The 16,306-nt window shown below is 38.7% G+C and overlaps 1 protein-coding gene across 1 annotated transcript in view; it reads left to right on the top strand.

Moving 5' to 3' along the window:
- Positions 1-1,866: 1,866 nt before the first annotated feature.
- SAMSN1 (SAM domain, SH3 domain and nuclear localization signals 1) overlaps positions 1,867-16,306 on the top strand; it is a gene marked incomplete at both ends in the record, with an annotated part of 31,067 nt that continues 16,627 nt past the window's right edge. Inside the window, one exon of the mRNA XM_079533633.1 lies at positions 1,867-1,923. Within this exon, the coding sequence (XP_079389759.1) occupies positions 1,867-1,923 (57 nt within the window). The remainder of the gene's footprint in view (positions 1,924-16,306) is intronic.

Raw genomic sequence — 16,306 nt, forward strand, 5'->3', positions numbered from 1 at the left:
ATTCTACAGAAAGGAAGCTCATATATTACTCGTCAGATGAGTTCCCATTTTATTAATCATGAAGATTTTAATAGTGGCCTGAGACAGGAAATCACATTCTAATGATCTGCACAGTCTTATTTAATCCTCAGGTTTGGATCAGATAAAAAAGAAAAGCAATATACTGCAATGTACAGCTATGTAGATAAATAATAGGGTTTAATTACTGTAAAACATACGTACAGCATTTTTAATAACATATGGCTTTACTGAATTACTAAGGCTGATTAAATATCAATGGTAAAACCTCCTTAGGGTTAGAAACTTAAATAGACTTTTCAAGTGCTGTTATCAGATATATGAAAGAAAAATATACCTTAGAGTTAATAAACCTCATCGGTTTTATTAACAATTAATTATTATTAACAATAGTGATGAATTATATATCCCTTGGAGTTTATAATAATTATTATTAATAATCAATATTTAATTAATAATAATGCTGATGAACTCTGAGGGATATCATATTGATAATAAAATTCAGCTCTATACAGAAGGAATGTAGTTCTAATTAAAATGTGAAGTAAAACATTTTGGGTGCTGGGCTAAGGTTCAATACATATACAGAAAAAACAGACAGGGCTTTACCAGGGTGTGTGCACTGAGTGTTTGGATCCACAAGGATTCATGAATTGCTATCTGTTGGAAGATGTTTTCACAGGCTTGCTAAAAGAAATTTTAACTGCAAAATGTATGAGGAAATTGCTTCAAATAGATCGTCTTGAAAACTATTTTTTTTTCTGAAAAAATCTCAGAAATTTTTGAAAAATATATATTTTTTTACCCAATTCTTCTTTACTTTTTCAGCTCTGCAACTTATTTAGGAATAGTTTTCTTTGTTCATCTGCAGCATTGAAACTCTGTGGGTGGCTCAAATGTTTTAAGTTTGAAATTTGCCTGAATCTTCAATAAAAAGGCAATGGGTTTTTTTTCATAGTTTCAGACTTTATACTCCATGATTCACAACAAACTAGTTTTCTGTAGAATACTCAACACTTGTTTGTTTGAATTTGGCAAATAATATCAAACAAGATGAAGCAGACAATCAGAGCTCACTTAGTATCTACTTTCATTGTAGCCTCTCTGCTGTAAACCTCCTGCTAGAGTTGTTCCTTCTCCCTTCTACTTTTCACCTAATCAGTGACAGCAGAGAACTGAAAAAGCTATTTCAGGATGTCCAAATTCTCTGGCAAAAAAAAAAAAGACAAAAAATTATTTGACCATGGAAAAGAAGACAGCTTTAGAAATTTTCTCTCCCACTTAGTGGTCTTTAACCTCGCTACATTTATTGAATGGCTGTAGAGCAGTGAGTGGGAGGAATTAAGAACCAGCTGGACCATGTGTCACAGCATAGCACACACCTGCTGGGGAATAAAATCCTTGGATGCTTATGAGTGCAGCACTCCTTCACATTCGAGTCTCAGCACAAGTTGAAATGAAGGGTGCTGTTAGTGCCATGAGGTTGAGTGGGATAAATGAGAGGGGAAAAGAGACTGATTTCTTGAGGTTGTGCAAAGTCTCCCTGAGGTCTGATGGTGACATAAAGGAGAATACATATTAAAGAGTTTCTCACTCTGCACTCTGTTCTCATTCTCAACTCGTCTTTAGTGCACCTCTCTCTCTGCAGTCACTTCCTCTCCTTCCTCACTCCCTCCCAAACTGCTATTTCAACTTGCTCGCCTTTTCTACAAAGCAGCTGCACGGTCACATCCTGACTGAACAAGGAACTGCAGTGAGCGGTGTACCCTTGTGCGGTACGCGTTGTTATCGTTGTTAAGTTGCAAGCTTGTAGACTTTGCACGTCAGTCAGACAATCTTAAATTTAAAATGTTGAAGAGAAAACCATCTAATGTGTCTGATAAGGAGAAAAGTCAAAAACCTAAGGTAAGAATGTTTAATTTTTATTGCCAGTAAATTATAACAGGAATTCCTTAAAGGAGGGCTTATGTACTTGAAAGGCCCAGGACTGGTTGTAATGCAGTGGAGCAATTCCTAAGGTTTTGCAGCTTCTACAGAAAATGTGAAGCTGAAAAATAAGACCTTGAATGCTTCAGGATTTCCTCAGCACTCTTTCAGTAATGCAACTTCAACAGTCTATTTTTATATACTCACTTTATAAATGTAACGGTCCAATCCAAGAAATCATTACAAAGCTGATATAGTGTTGTCGAAGAGCCTTGCTACTGGAGTTTGTTGTTGCATGTTCTTCATCAGTCTTTTATCAGAGACACTCACAAAAATTTCCTCTACCCCCTGAATTTATGACAAACTGACGCTATCCTAAGAAATGCAGTGAGAAATAGTTTACTGATCCTTCTCGTCTTTGTTTGGGAGCACACCTTGCAGTGTGACACCTGTATCCTAAGAGACTATTGCAGGCAGTTCTTCAGAAGGAATGTCATTTGGTTTTACATGACATTGGCTTTTATGTGTCCCACTTGCAGTTTTAGACTATGATTTGTTAACAGTTAATGTTTTTAGTGGTTTTTTTTCATGGATATGAAACATACTTTAATTACTTTCTCCATAGATTTACATGCTTTTTAAGCATTAGGCTTGTTTGTGGTATGTATTTTCTTTTGTTCATATCTTAAGGGAAGGGAAGAAGTATAGTTAATATCTAGCTACGCTGTAGGTCAGGTGAAAAGATCACAATAGAGCCTGTAGATGAGTGTTGTTTTCCTGCCCACTGAATACTTGCAAAATTAAATTTTGGTTACTTTTTTCTTCCAGAATAACATCTCCCTTAACAAATGGTATGATTTGAGGGACATGGTATAGTAGGCATGGTGGTGATGAATTGATGGCTGGACTAGATGATGTTAGAGGTCTTTTCCAACCTTAATGATTCTATGATTTATTTTTTTTCCTTTCACACAGCTGGTTATTCATTCATGAATTCACTCCATGCTACTCAAATGCTAGTGTTATGGCTTCTCAAATCTGTGAATCTATGTGAATATAAAGTCTCTGAATATGGTGTGTATATACATATATTGATTCACTGTGTGTATAAAGCAGGGATAAAAAGAATCTAAACACCTGACTGATTGTCAGACTTGCATGATCTTGCTGCACTGACTTCTGGTAAATTTTTATGCAAAAAATGCAAGGTTTTGGTGAAGCAGATCAGGATTTCTTTCTGCCTTAGTAACGTCCTTTGAAACACTTCACCTACTGTAGTCCCATTTTTGCACAGAATTCTGTAAACTTTCCACAATTGCAGTCTTTTGCTGAATGTGCTATTGACAGAAATGTCATGGGAGGAAACAGTTTCCCCCTCCCATAGAAGAGAAATTTTTGGTTTTTGTTGCATGTTTGGAAATATGCACTGTGTAAGCAGTGCAAATACCTAACTTGCTCAATACAGAATTGAGTAACATGGGGTGCAAGTCTTCACCTCCAAACAGAAATTACAAAATTTCACAACTGGGGCCCCTGGATGGTTTCCTGGCTACCACTGTTCTGCGTAGGCAGTATTTGACGTCTTCCTGTACGCACAGGGAGGGATGTCATCATCAGTGTGGAGGTCTTGGGCTGTCTCACCTCTTCTTCAGGTGGCTGTCCTGGATATACTAAAGGAGAAAGTCTTCAGTCTAGATTATCCAGTGAAAATCTGTATTGCTGCCAGAGACCTGCGAACAGAACAACCAAAATATCTTTTTAGGCAGCTGAGTTTTGCTGATAGTGACCACTGGTCTGTATCACGTTTGTGGCAAGTTCTGTGCATTATTCAAGTGTTACACCTAGATTTTATTTTTAATCCTCCTGTTTTTATTGTTTTCTAATGTGAAATTACTTAATGCCCATGAAGAGTATCTGGCATACAGTTATGCCTTTTGATAACGATGGAATACCATGTAAAGCTGATGCTGAAACCTTACCCCAGTCAATTCGCTGTCCCATGGTACAAAGCCACTGTTAGTGGTGGAAAGGTGGCCAGTGGAGCAATACAGATTCTCAGTATTTAACTGCCTGTTCTCTGTGTGCAATGCATTTGCTTTATTATTGTATTGCTTCAGAGACTTCTGCAGATGTGTAAGGTGCTACATAGGCAAAAAGAAACATCTTGAAACTCTTGGTGTTTATTATTAAAACTTCAGTACCTGTCCACTGCCATGATGAACTGGTGTTGCAGTTTTTCCTTACGCAGCAAGGATTTCTGTAGCACCGCAATTGTGTTCATAATTTCTATGCACATCTTGCAGCTTTTGTGTATGCATGTTTTTGCATACAGCTACTATATGATTTGTATGTAGCAGAAACTAAATAATATTCATTTGTGAGCAAAAAAAATCTACACCACTTGTCATTCCAGAGAAAATGGGGAGATAAATGCTTTCAAAAGAGGCACCAAAAGAGTGATCCTTTGCTGATGTTTGTCCTTGTAGCTCCATGTACTGCTATGGGCCTGCACACATATATTTTACAGAAGCTGAGGCCCAGGTAGCTGAATTATAAAGTAGAAGTACCGAGGCTTAAAAATACTCAGTCTAAAATAGAAGAAATTCAACCTTATCAAAGGGCTAACCTCTCTATTTCAAGCCTGTCCTCTCCCTAACACACCTCTGTCTGCCCAAGTCCTGAAATGACTTTATATCATGGTGCAAGCTGAGTGCTTCCCATCAGCCCATCCACCACAGCTCTCTTTTGGTGCTTCACTTCAGCCCTCACTGTCCTTTTCCATCAGCTGAGATGTGACTCGGTTTATACCGTGCGGCTCTCTGGGCTGCACAGTTACCAGTGGGCAGCTGAGGTCATGCGCACAAGGTGGAGCACCTAGCCTTGCAGTCGGTGCCCACAGTGCTAGGTGGAGTGCTGTGGGCAAAGCATTCCTTCTGCACTGCTGCAGCATTGGTAGGAGAGGTCTGCAGCAACATATTGCTGCCAGATGTGTTTCAGCCAGGGCTTGGTACAGCCCTGCCCCAGAGTGCTCACAAAGCTGTGGGAGAGGAGAGTGGCTCACTCAGAAGATGTCAAGGACCCCTAACATCACCTGGATTGTATCTTCACTGCACTTATGGCACTACAGATCTCTGTGCATCTGGGGAATAGCACGAAGCAGGTTTAGAAGAAATTAAACATGGTCTCTTTGATGTACTTCAGGCAGCACTGTACAAACAAAACAGTGCTAAAAGAAAAAAAAGAAAAACATTTTGCAGCAAGGGTACATTCCACTTTGCGCTGTTTAACACTTTTGACCAGGTGTAAATAAAAGTGAAAGGTGCAAATAATCTGCAAAACATCCCTGCACTGCACTGTGCACTTCACACAGTGTAATGTTCGGGGCAGCAGGTTTTCTTTTGTCTCTCTCTTTCAAATTCCTACACACTGAAAACTTGAGAACTGCCTGATGATTCTTGGCTTTACTTCAAGCTGAAGCAAATAAGATTTTTTGCTTTTTTTTTTTTTTTCTGGCTTGACTGAAGAAAGTCTTGTGTCATTATTTTACATGACAGATGATCTATGTTTATGCTAAAGGTTTGAGACGTTTTTGTTTCCTTATTCCACTTCCAAATGTGCTTGATGTTTGGAACTCAGCTTACTTCTGGTGTAAGACAATTCAGGGTCAATGCGTGTGCATTTTGTTCAGGCAAAAATATGTCCAAGCTTCTAATTAAATCAATAATCTCTTACTGATGTGATAAACTATTACTCTCAGCCTCATAAGAAATTAGTGGCAAATCCAGTGGAAGGCAATTTTTACTTCCATTGTGTTTACACACATTACAATTTAAATGTGTAAACTGCACACATTTACTGCGCAACCTTATTCCCTAGTAGTATTTCATATCATTAATTTTCCTTTTTATAAGCTTCACACAAAACCTTGCCTCCACAAAAATCCATGCACATTTTGGCTATAGACTTAATGAGCCCCGGATTTCACTTTTGTATATATTTGTCACAGAAAGCCTGATCCCCAAAACACGTAAATGAATAAATTAGCTGTGATCCTATTGATTTCTATGGGCTTTGTAATCTAAGTCATGTTTATCACATGTGTTTGGAGTCTGTACTGCAGACAGATGCTATAAGCAAGTTTTGTGGTGCAGCTTTCTGAGACGATGGCTTGTGCAGTACTCTGTACTGGGAAATACTTGAAGAGACAATAGGAGATAGGTACAGCAAATCTAAAAGCCAAAAATAATTCAGCATATAATTATATCTTTTGTAGGACAAGATCTGCAGTGAATAGATTGCTCTTTGCTAATGAATATTAACTAGGTTTTATCTTTGAGTGGTAAAAGCTGAGGTTTTTAATTTTATTTCAAAGGTAAGGATGGGCAGAGTTCTGAAAATATAGCAAGTTTAAAATTCTTTTCTTTCTCCCTGAAATTTGGAGTGTATCATAAATGAACTACTGCTAATGTCACAGATGCTAATTTTCACAGCCATGACTGAAGTGATGTTCGTTTCCATTTGCGTTACATTCTAACAGTGATGCGAGGCGATGAGCTGTTTGCACCATACTGCCCGCTGTGCAAATTTATGCTCATAGGCAAAGATGACACGTAGTTCTGTCATTAAAGGTCTTTACTCCATTGCCTCTTGAAGAAGGAGTGTTTGTCAAAATCCATTTTAACATTGTTAAATAAGCAGAAGCAGATGACAACATCTGGGGAGTAGTTTTAAGAATCTGGTTTGTAGTGGAAATACCTGTGGGCCTTTCTCAGAAAGTGTTCAGAGAAAGAAAAAATGATACTGTTACAATCATGTATGAGCAGATGGGGAAAAAGGGATTGCACGTCACACGTCAGAAGGTGTTTCCTGTCTCCCTCAGACTTCAGAAAAACAAGAACAAGGTTAGAGTTAACCTTGGGGTATTTTTCTTGTGTGAGTGGAAAGTTCTCCAACCATATTGCAGCTCCTCTCATAACAGTTTTCTTTTTTTCCTTCTTTATATCCACATTTTATTTCGAAAAAAGAAAAATCTTTTGTCTTTGCTCAGCCATGGAAAGCTTTGTTTCAGACCTTTTTTGTCCTAGCATATACATTAACCTATCTCTTCTAATAAGAGTTTGAAACTCCTGGAATTTGATTTTCTCACTAAACATTAAGTAATGGTCCAGGATCTTTGTGGTGAAACAACAGCCATCTCCCTCCTCTTTGTTGGGAAGCTGATCAGGATATACAGACCATATTTTGATCAACATAAAGGTTCCTTTAGGACTCATGCAATTATTGAGTAGCTCTCATATAAAATAATAGAAAAGGCATCTTAGGCCTGTTCTCATCCTGGCCTCTTTTGTGGCAGAGTTGCCTTACTATGGCACCTATAATGTGAAATTTGCTTATAGTGAAAAACACTACGAGTTTTGTTTTGTTTTGTTTTGTTTTGTTTTCCAACCAAGCAATAGCATTTTAAGAAGCTTGCCCAAAATTTCATTCTCCACATATTCCTGGAAACTCAACTCTATCACAACAACTGTGACTGTACTCTCTGATAAGTGTGGTGGGATAAACACCAAGGTGATATAAATCAGTATTAGTTCCCTTCTAATTCTTTAATTATCTTTATTGAGCACTTGATTGCTTCAGTACTGTGTTTCTAGGAAACACAAAGTACTCCAAATGAAACACGGGCGAGGATACCCATCATCGCTTGTAAAAAGCAGTAGCTGTGTAAGGGCAGGATAGAGGATGTGCCCTAAAGTTCTTTGTAGGTTTCAATACTTCTAGTAATCTGTGTTTTGTATAAATCCACACTGAAGTAATTGTAAAGCTGCAGGTGTGAGCCATTTGTGGGTGGTTACAAACAAGCCAGAAGAATCAACTGCTTGCTGTGAAAATCTCTGGCAATACAGAATCACAGAAACACCAAGATTGGAAAAGACCTACAAGATCATCCAGTCCAACCATCCACCTATAACCAATAGTTCTTACTAAAGGAGTTCTCACTCACTCCAGGAATGAAAATAAAAGTCTTCTGGGCCTCTGAAATCACCATATCCCTTAACTTTAATCTTCTGAAAGCTTATAAGAGTCACAGTGGTTTTATTTCAGTAGTTAGAAATAGTTTTACTCACCTCCACAAATTACCAATGTCAGTGGTTTTGCTCTAGTCATTTTTCTGCTTGGTACCAAGCTACAGATTATATGTGCTCTGAATATTTAGCAAGTCACATGTCCTCAGAACCATCATAATGGAAACCTTTGCTTGTACTTCAGTGAAGGAAGGAATTTGTGTGCATGTGTTTTGGTATTCCAGAGGAGGATGAAAGATCTCTTACCTTTTTCCCAAGTGAAATCTTTCCTGTATTTGCTTGCTCATGCAATTCTAGCTGTTTGTATCTTATTATACTGGCACAGTGGACGTGCATAGTCTTCTTTCTTTCTTTCTTTCTTTCTTTTTTTTTTCCCTCAAACTTGAGACTGAAATTCCAGTCCTGAAAATGACTGGAGATTTTGAACTTCTGTGAAGCTGCTTCTTTGACAATATGTACTGTAAACCATACTGTCCCTTTTTATTTGGTTTATTCTATGGATGCACAAAAAATTGGATGATTTCACTTGTTTGCAGACTTCAGGCTGCTTAATTGCCAGTCCTAAGATCTACTGACTTATTTCCGGTTTGCTGAATGTCAGCAGTGAAAGATCTTTCATCACTACCTTTGAGGCCAGCAAGAAAGCCCTTCTCTGAGAAAAAGATCTAGAGATCCATCTAATGTTTGCACCTTTAGATCTTTTGAATGGAGTCTTAGTCCTTTCCCTACCCTTTTATGTCTTAATCTCTTGTCTTCACAAGAACAACCAAGTAACCCCACACTTGATTTCCATGAGATGCTAAAAGGTTAATTACTGAGAACTGTAGGAAGTGGTGAGCTCCTCTACTTGGTCATGCTGATTACATTCAGAAGGTGTGGTAAGTTGGCTGTGCCTTCGTGTATGTTGACACACAAGCGAGAGCTGGGGCCGATACTATATTAGCTTAAGTTTTCCTGTCAGGTGTCTAATGGCTTCTTCAGGGATAAGTAAAGCTCTGTAGGAGCATTGCTCGACGAGAAAAGCATGGAAAAGCTATGGTGCTGTCTCATATTTTGCCTCTGCTGTTGTGTTTAAGATTGAGATGGATCTTTGTAACTGTCAGCCTGCAGTAATAAGATAAAGAAATCAGCTCTGCTTTGGCAGCACAGCCAAATACAGATGCATGAAGATGAGAAGACAAAGTAACCAGGACAGCTGAATGAGTTTACAAAGTTTGACTCTGCTGCCTTCACCTGTGCAAAAAGGATGTTGAATATTACCACTCATGAACTGCTTTCATTTTCCACAGCTGCACTATTTCTCTCATTCTTCTGTGTGTCTGCCTCCTTTTAAAGATCATATGTTAACTCCAACAACTGCTTCACAAAGCTGAAAAGGGGATATGGTTCAGTGATGTATGAACAGCTCAGAGACTGTGTAGTGAGTGCTTGAAATGACTGATGGTGACAGAAAGGTCATTCAGCTCTATCCACAAGTGCCTGGCAAGGCTCTGCTGACATTGTCTGTTGGTTGAATTTCCATGATTTTCTTTTTCTCTCTAATGGAGTTTATATTTACTTGATTACTGTCTCTTGCTAATTGTGTCTACATGGGTAAAAATTTGAAAACTATTTGTTTGTGATTTTGGCTATTTTATGAAGGCATGGAGAAAAGTAGATGTTCCTACCATTCATGAAAGCTTGCAGCCTTGTAGCTAATGCAATTCACTTTACAGTGATAGGCTAGATTTGCAGAGGATTTCAAGCATAGCTTTGAATTTGGACTTCATATAACCCCAAAGCCTTTGCTGCTATCTGTGCCTTGGTATCTCTCAACTATGCATGGTTTTCCTGGAGGGTGCACAAGATTAGCCTTAATTTTGTCCCACATCAGAATGAAAAAAAAAAAGCAAAAACAAAAAACTCACTCCAAATGTTTGGTGGATTTGTTTTTTATGCAACAAAATTTCAGTTTTCCACTGAACTGTGCTCACAATCACCCAACTGCCAGATACACCCAACAGAGATAATCAAATAGAGAAAGGGGAATTGATGATACTAGATGAGTACTATTTGCCATAACCAGTGCTCGCAATGAGCTGTTGATTGCATTCATTCCTATCTGGCATGAAAATGACCTGAACAGAATCATGATGCTATCTTGCCTTGAGAGACTAGACATTTTTACCCACCCCAGGACTGCAGTGACAGAACTTACGCTACAAAGAATACCCAGAATCTACGTATCTAGTACACTAAGACAATGCTAAATCAATCAGAAAATCTAAGTTGGAAACAGTTTTTCAGCTTACTTACTGATTCAAAACAACAACAACAAAGTATTGAATTTATTTATTTACACTCAAAATTCTAATAAGCATGCCACAGATTTGCAAGCATATTTTCTGCAAGCTTGTCTAGTTTTTGAAGCCTGTGAGGCTGTAATGAAATGCTAATCGTACTTTATTCAAGTGGACAATAAAAATAACTTTGGCCAATTGATGGCAATAAGCCAACACTGGAGTTCAGCCTTCTGACAAGGGAGGTTATATGAAGGGAAGAAAAAAAATTGGTGACACTGGTTATCATTTTAAAACAGTGAAAAGGTAACCCACTGTAATGAGAAAAGTCTTTTCTCTGATTGTAATTGTTCTCCAAGATAAAACTAATATAAATAAATGGACATATAGTTTCGATGAAACAGTAAAATTCACAGTGACTGATGATAGATACTACACTATGTTTTGCTTCTCCACTGCACTGCATCTCCATTAAGGTAATTTCAGCTAATCTCACTGTGGGTTCATTAATCAAGTGTAGTCAGGATGTCTGAAGGGAGATAATGAGGGGGTATAGAAGTTGACCTACTGTTGGGATCTTATTCTTCAGCAGTTAGTTTGTTTCTCATGTCTCATAATACATGTATACCGATAAATAAGTTCAAGTTGCAATTAGTGGTCGTAACAGATGACTAAAATATCTTTATTTACTTGCAAGTTCAAAATGATTCTGTAAACACATCAATTAACTTTGTGTTCTCCTTTATGTTACGTGCCTATACAAATTTCCAACTGGCAGCATCAGTTGACAATGAAATGGAAAGAAGCTGGAGCAGAAACATTTTAAAATTTCCCCCCTTTTAGCCAAAGGTGGAAGCATTGATGGAGCCTAACTGCCAAGGTCCTTAATCTTTTCCTCTAAGCACTAGCATCCTAAATCCATACTGCAGTATCAGCAGTCTCTTAGTGACTTCCAAAATTTCTCCTCTAAAGAACCTAAGAAAAGATTTGTTCATTTTTTACTCATTTTTTACTCATTTAGGATTATATACTGTATATCTGCCTCACATAAAGCTGTCGCTGTATTACTCAAAAAAAAAGAAAAAGTTTAGGTTCCAAGAGCCCAGTGGGGCTGGAGTCTGCTGAAGATGGGAATGTTTATAAGCTCTGTGATATTAACTGCAGCACTCAACCTCAGGTGACATAAAGCATGCAAAAAAGAACTTTCTGTCAGTTTTATTATTTCTAAAAAGGTTCCCCTTGAAAGAGAAGAGTGACCTTGCTCTGCTGAGCTGACATATGCCACTGAATTAATGGCTAAGCTTTGCTGTAGGGAAGCTTGCAGAAACATTACAACTCCAATGGCTGACTTTGCTGTGAACATTAATCAGAGGAACCAACATGATGTATCAAACACTCATTTAAAAGTAATAAAAACTAACTCCCTTTCCTCCCTCCCTGCCCCCCAAGTTTCTTAGAATTAGCTTATTGTTGGTCATTACCTGTTGTCAAGGGTAAGGCTGCAGGACTGCAGTAAAACTTGTACAAGGGCTTTCAAAAGTTTGCTTACTCTTCAGAAAAACAAATGAGCTTACGGGATGGTCAGATTTAACCGTGACTTAGAGGTCATTTTTTCATCTTGCTCCCCTTTGGAAGGTCATGTGAAGGAATACTCCAGCTGCAGGAGCTTTTGTGATCATTGCACATAGCAGACTCCTACCTCTGGGAGGGACACTAGCCAGCACCCACCCCACGTCGTGTGCAGGACAGGCACAGGGCTCCCTCAGAGCTGGCCCCCTGGGTATTCTTCAGCTCCTCTTTTGGCAGTTATATTTTCATATTCTCCTAAAGCCCGTCTTGCAAACATACATGTGAGTAATTCCTCTCACATGAGAAATCAAATGGAACACCGCAAGGTCGGGGCCTGGATAACGCACAGCATTAATAAAATCATGCTGTATATGGAAGTAGGGATGGGACTTAAATTGCAATAAGGTAATTTGTTTTTAAAATACAAAAATTTGTGTGTGAATTTCTCGGATTTGGGAGGAGGAAGGTTCAGGATAGGGAAAAAAAAAAAGTTATTTAAGGGATTATATTATTACATTATTTAAGGGATTACAGACCAAAGCCTGCCATGCTTACCCAGAATTTAACCCCTCTTTGCTCAAACAGTGCTGCTCCCCTTTGCTGCAGTCAGGGCTTATGGAAGGTGGATTCCAGGCTTCGGTGTCTCTGCCCACATGCAAGTGAAAGGTGGAAAGGGATAATAGTGCAGGAGAGGTGCACATCATGCCAAGTCCTTAACTGTCACTTTCATAGCTTCTCTGAGTTTGTCACACATCCTTAACCTTCTTTTAAAGTCATTTTCTTTTCATGGTTTTGTGTGCCACTGAAAGTCACTTTTAATTAAATGTCATATAAATAATAAAGTCTTAATTACATAATTATTGCAGATACCCATGTGCACACTCCCAGGGTTGGACAGCTTGCCAGCAGAGCACTTGAAGTGCCTTTTCTCAATAGGATCTGAGAGCGCTCTGCAGCAGTGCTGCTGGTTAACATGCAAGGCCTGTGTGCTTTTAAAGGAAGATGCAGGCCCCTTCACTTCCCCTTGCACATTTTGCAAAACTTGGCTGCAAACAGACCATTCTTAGTGCTGCGATCGACATTTTTTAAATCGCTTCCTCATTTTGTCCCTCACGAACTAGTTTCACCAGCAGAACTGGTGAAAATCGCTCCTTTTTTGCTCAGCCTCTCCGTGCATCTTGCCCCTTCCCAAGGAAAACTTACAAGGACAGAGCTGACCCTGTGAACTGCTGCACTCTTGTTTACCCTCATGAACAGCAGCTCAGCCCCAGCTCTGTGTCCCATACCCACATCCTCAGGACCCGGCCTCTGATATCACTGGAGAGCTGGTGTTTGAGTAGAAGCCCTGACAAATGGTGCACTGTCAGTGCAGGCTGGAGAGGACAAGTACCCATCAGAGGTCTTGATAAAACAGCTGCTTGGTGTTTACTTCCAATGTGAAATGCTGGGAGAGCATTAAGTATGATTGATTTGTTGTTTTATACAGCTTTTATTTTCCAGTCATTTTCTGCCATTAAAATTAGGATTTTTGCTCTGAAGTTCCAAGATAGCAGCCTTGCTCTAAAACTGCTCTGCTCTCTTTGCTCCCCAACTCTGCAGGAGCAGAATACCAGATCACATTAACAACCAGAGTCTTTTATGGAGTCGTTTTTAAGCCAGTTAAAAATGCCATTTCAGTAGATTGCCCTATTTGAGTTAGCAGGAACAAGCTGTATCTTTTTTATTGCTTTTGACTGGCCAAGTACAAGGTTTAGGCCATGTTTCGTGTTGACTATAAAGTTATATTAATAGCCTGGTTAGTGGTCAGATGTTCTATATGTGTAACTAATGTGTAAATAGGCAAAATGTCTGAGGTAGAGGGGTCATAATGTCTTTTTTTTTTACTTCTTTATTACACTTCTGAGTTACTAAATCTTGTATGCAAATTCCCATTCTCTGTAAAGAAGTGAGAAGGGCTCGTGATGGTGGTTTGTGTTTTACTGTGTTGTTTTTTTGTTTTTTTGTTTTTTTTTCTTTAGAACATCCTGAAAGCAGAAATTTACATCCTTGCCTTCAGGGAATGTAGGAGATAATTTTCGTTGATTATCTGTGACAGAAGTAAGATGAGGTAGCATAGTGATTATATTCACCCCTGTGTTGATGACTCTTAATTTCATTCCCAGCATAGTCCCCTGATTCTGAAGGGACTAGTAGCATGAGGGAACAGGTGAATTGAATCATATCCTGAGCTCCACTTATCTTCATTGATCCAAGAAGCAAGTGATTGTCCTCCTGGGAGCTGCTGTGTCTCCTTCTGAGCAGAGAGGGAAGAACACAGGTGTTTGAGGCAGGTGAGGAAACTTGCAACAGGCTGAAGTCTCTGTTACTCTCAGCAACTGCTTTTGCCCCTTTACAGCTTACGTGTTCTGAGTAGTCTAGGGATGAATGGAAGCTAAAAATGAAAATAGTTGCAGGAATCTGAAGAGACTTATTCATGTAAGAGGGTCAATACAAAACCATTGCATCATGCTGAACTTAAATTCTATTTTCAGTGGGACTTGAAGCAAAAAATAACGAGCCAGAATTTCTCACAGCAGAGAACCAGATTTCTGAGCAGTGTAAATTGTCCAAAGGAAAATATGAGATGAGTATTACCCATAATGATTACTTAGCATGATGTCTTCTGTCAGTTTTGGTTCGAAGGTTGTCCTTTGAGAAGAACTACCTGACTTCTGTGATGATTTGCTCTACAGTGGAAGGATGCATTCACAGAATCATAGAATCGCAGAATTGTTTGAGTTGGAAGGGACCCTTAAAGGTCATCTAGTTCAATTCCACTGCAATGAATAGGGACACCTACAGCTAGATCAGGTTGCTCGGAGCCCCATCCTGGCTGGCCTTGAATGTTTTATAATTTAAAGAGATGGTTCTCAGAACCTCTTCTTGCTGCTGCTTTTCTATTTGTATACTGTACTGTTTTCTGGGGAAAATTATTAACTATTTGCAGAGAAAACAGATCACAAACTGCAGACTGTCCAAATTAAAATCAACAGCAATTAGATGCCATTTACCTCTTATTAGATGCTGTTTACCTCTTTTAAAATTATTATCTAAAGTTCCTGGATATCAGAGAAGTAAATACATTGGAAAGGACAGAAGACCAATTTGAAATATTGAAACACCTGTGACATTTTTCATTATGCTAACAAAATATACCAGAGAGACAAGGATAAGGATTAGAGCTTTGGCTTCTAGAAATTAGTTGATTGGTCATTGTGTGGAAAAATAAATATGTTCCTTCACCAGGTCCCTGGCCGTGTCTCCATTAGATTTTACTGAGCAAATTTGTATTTGCTTAATGTATCCATTGGTAGATCTTCCATGAATCCAGCCAGTTAAGTCAATTGATCTTATAGGATGCAGAACAGTGGTATCAAAAGTCAATGCATATTTTCTCGTAGCTTTGCATTTACGTTAAAAGCTTCCCTGCAATTGGAAATAAGGCCTGGTGGTATCTTCACAGGGTTGGTGTTCCCTGACATTAATGCAGTGACTGAAACTACTGAAAGTCACTGTCCTGCTCCCCAGCAGCCCATAGCTTCTAAATCAGCCTTTTGTTATCAGTATAATGGGGTTGAATACATTTTTAAAAGGTGGTAGCTATTGATTACTTAATGGAAAAAGTTAGTATGGAGAAGTGCTGAAGCAGCCCTATTTCGTACTCTCCAGTGCAACGAGACCATTATCTAGAAGAGTGGAAATCATCCCGTAACCCTTATTAATATTTAATAGGGATGAAGCAACACTGAAGTATTCTACAAAATAGCCCCAGGCTTCTGCCCGTGTAGGATATAAGGTTGTTTCAAGGGTCAAAAAAAGAATAACTGATTTCCCTGTGCTCAGGCTGTTTATAGGTAAGATCAACAATAAACAATGTTTTTCCTCTTGTTCCTTTTAAAGTATTTGCAGCACATCTGCACTTTAATATACAGTTATTCCTACTAGACATCTTCAAGTGATTGAATGCAACAGAAAGGTCAGTGTATGTTTAGAGATCACTGTGTGAGAGAGACGATTTTATACTTCCCCAATATTGCTGTGAATCCCAGCCTCTTGCTTCGTGCTTCAGGGCACATTTGGCTGGGTTGACAAGCCAGTGAAAGGTGTTAATCCTGTCTAATAGAACCATAATCCTTGGGGCTGTGTTTTCATATCATACTATTGAGCTAACCCCCTTGTCACAGGATATTGTTAATCTAGTGAATAGTAAAGTTCTACATGGAAATTTTAGATGAAATTAAGGTGTACAGTCTAAATTGCCCTTTTCAATTTCATGGGGTAAAAACAAACAAACAAACCACAGTGTTTAGCTAGCAGAGTTTCCTTGGGAAATTGCAATCAATTAAGAGGAGAGCTGTGTGGTTTTCCTTTTTTCTTTTTTTTTTTCTCCAC

The sequence above is a fragment of the Tetrao urogallus genome (genome assembly GCF_951394365.1).
Source record: "Tetrao urogallus genome assembly, chromosome: 1".
Taxonomy (NCBI): Eukaryota; Metazoa; Chordata; class Aves; order Galliformes; family Phasianidae; genus Tetrao; species Tetrao urogallus.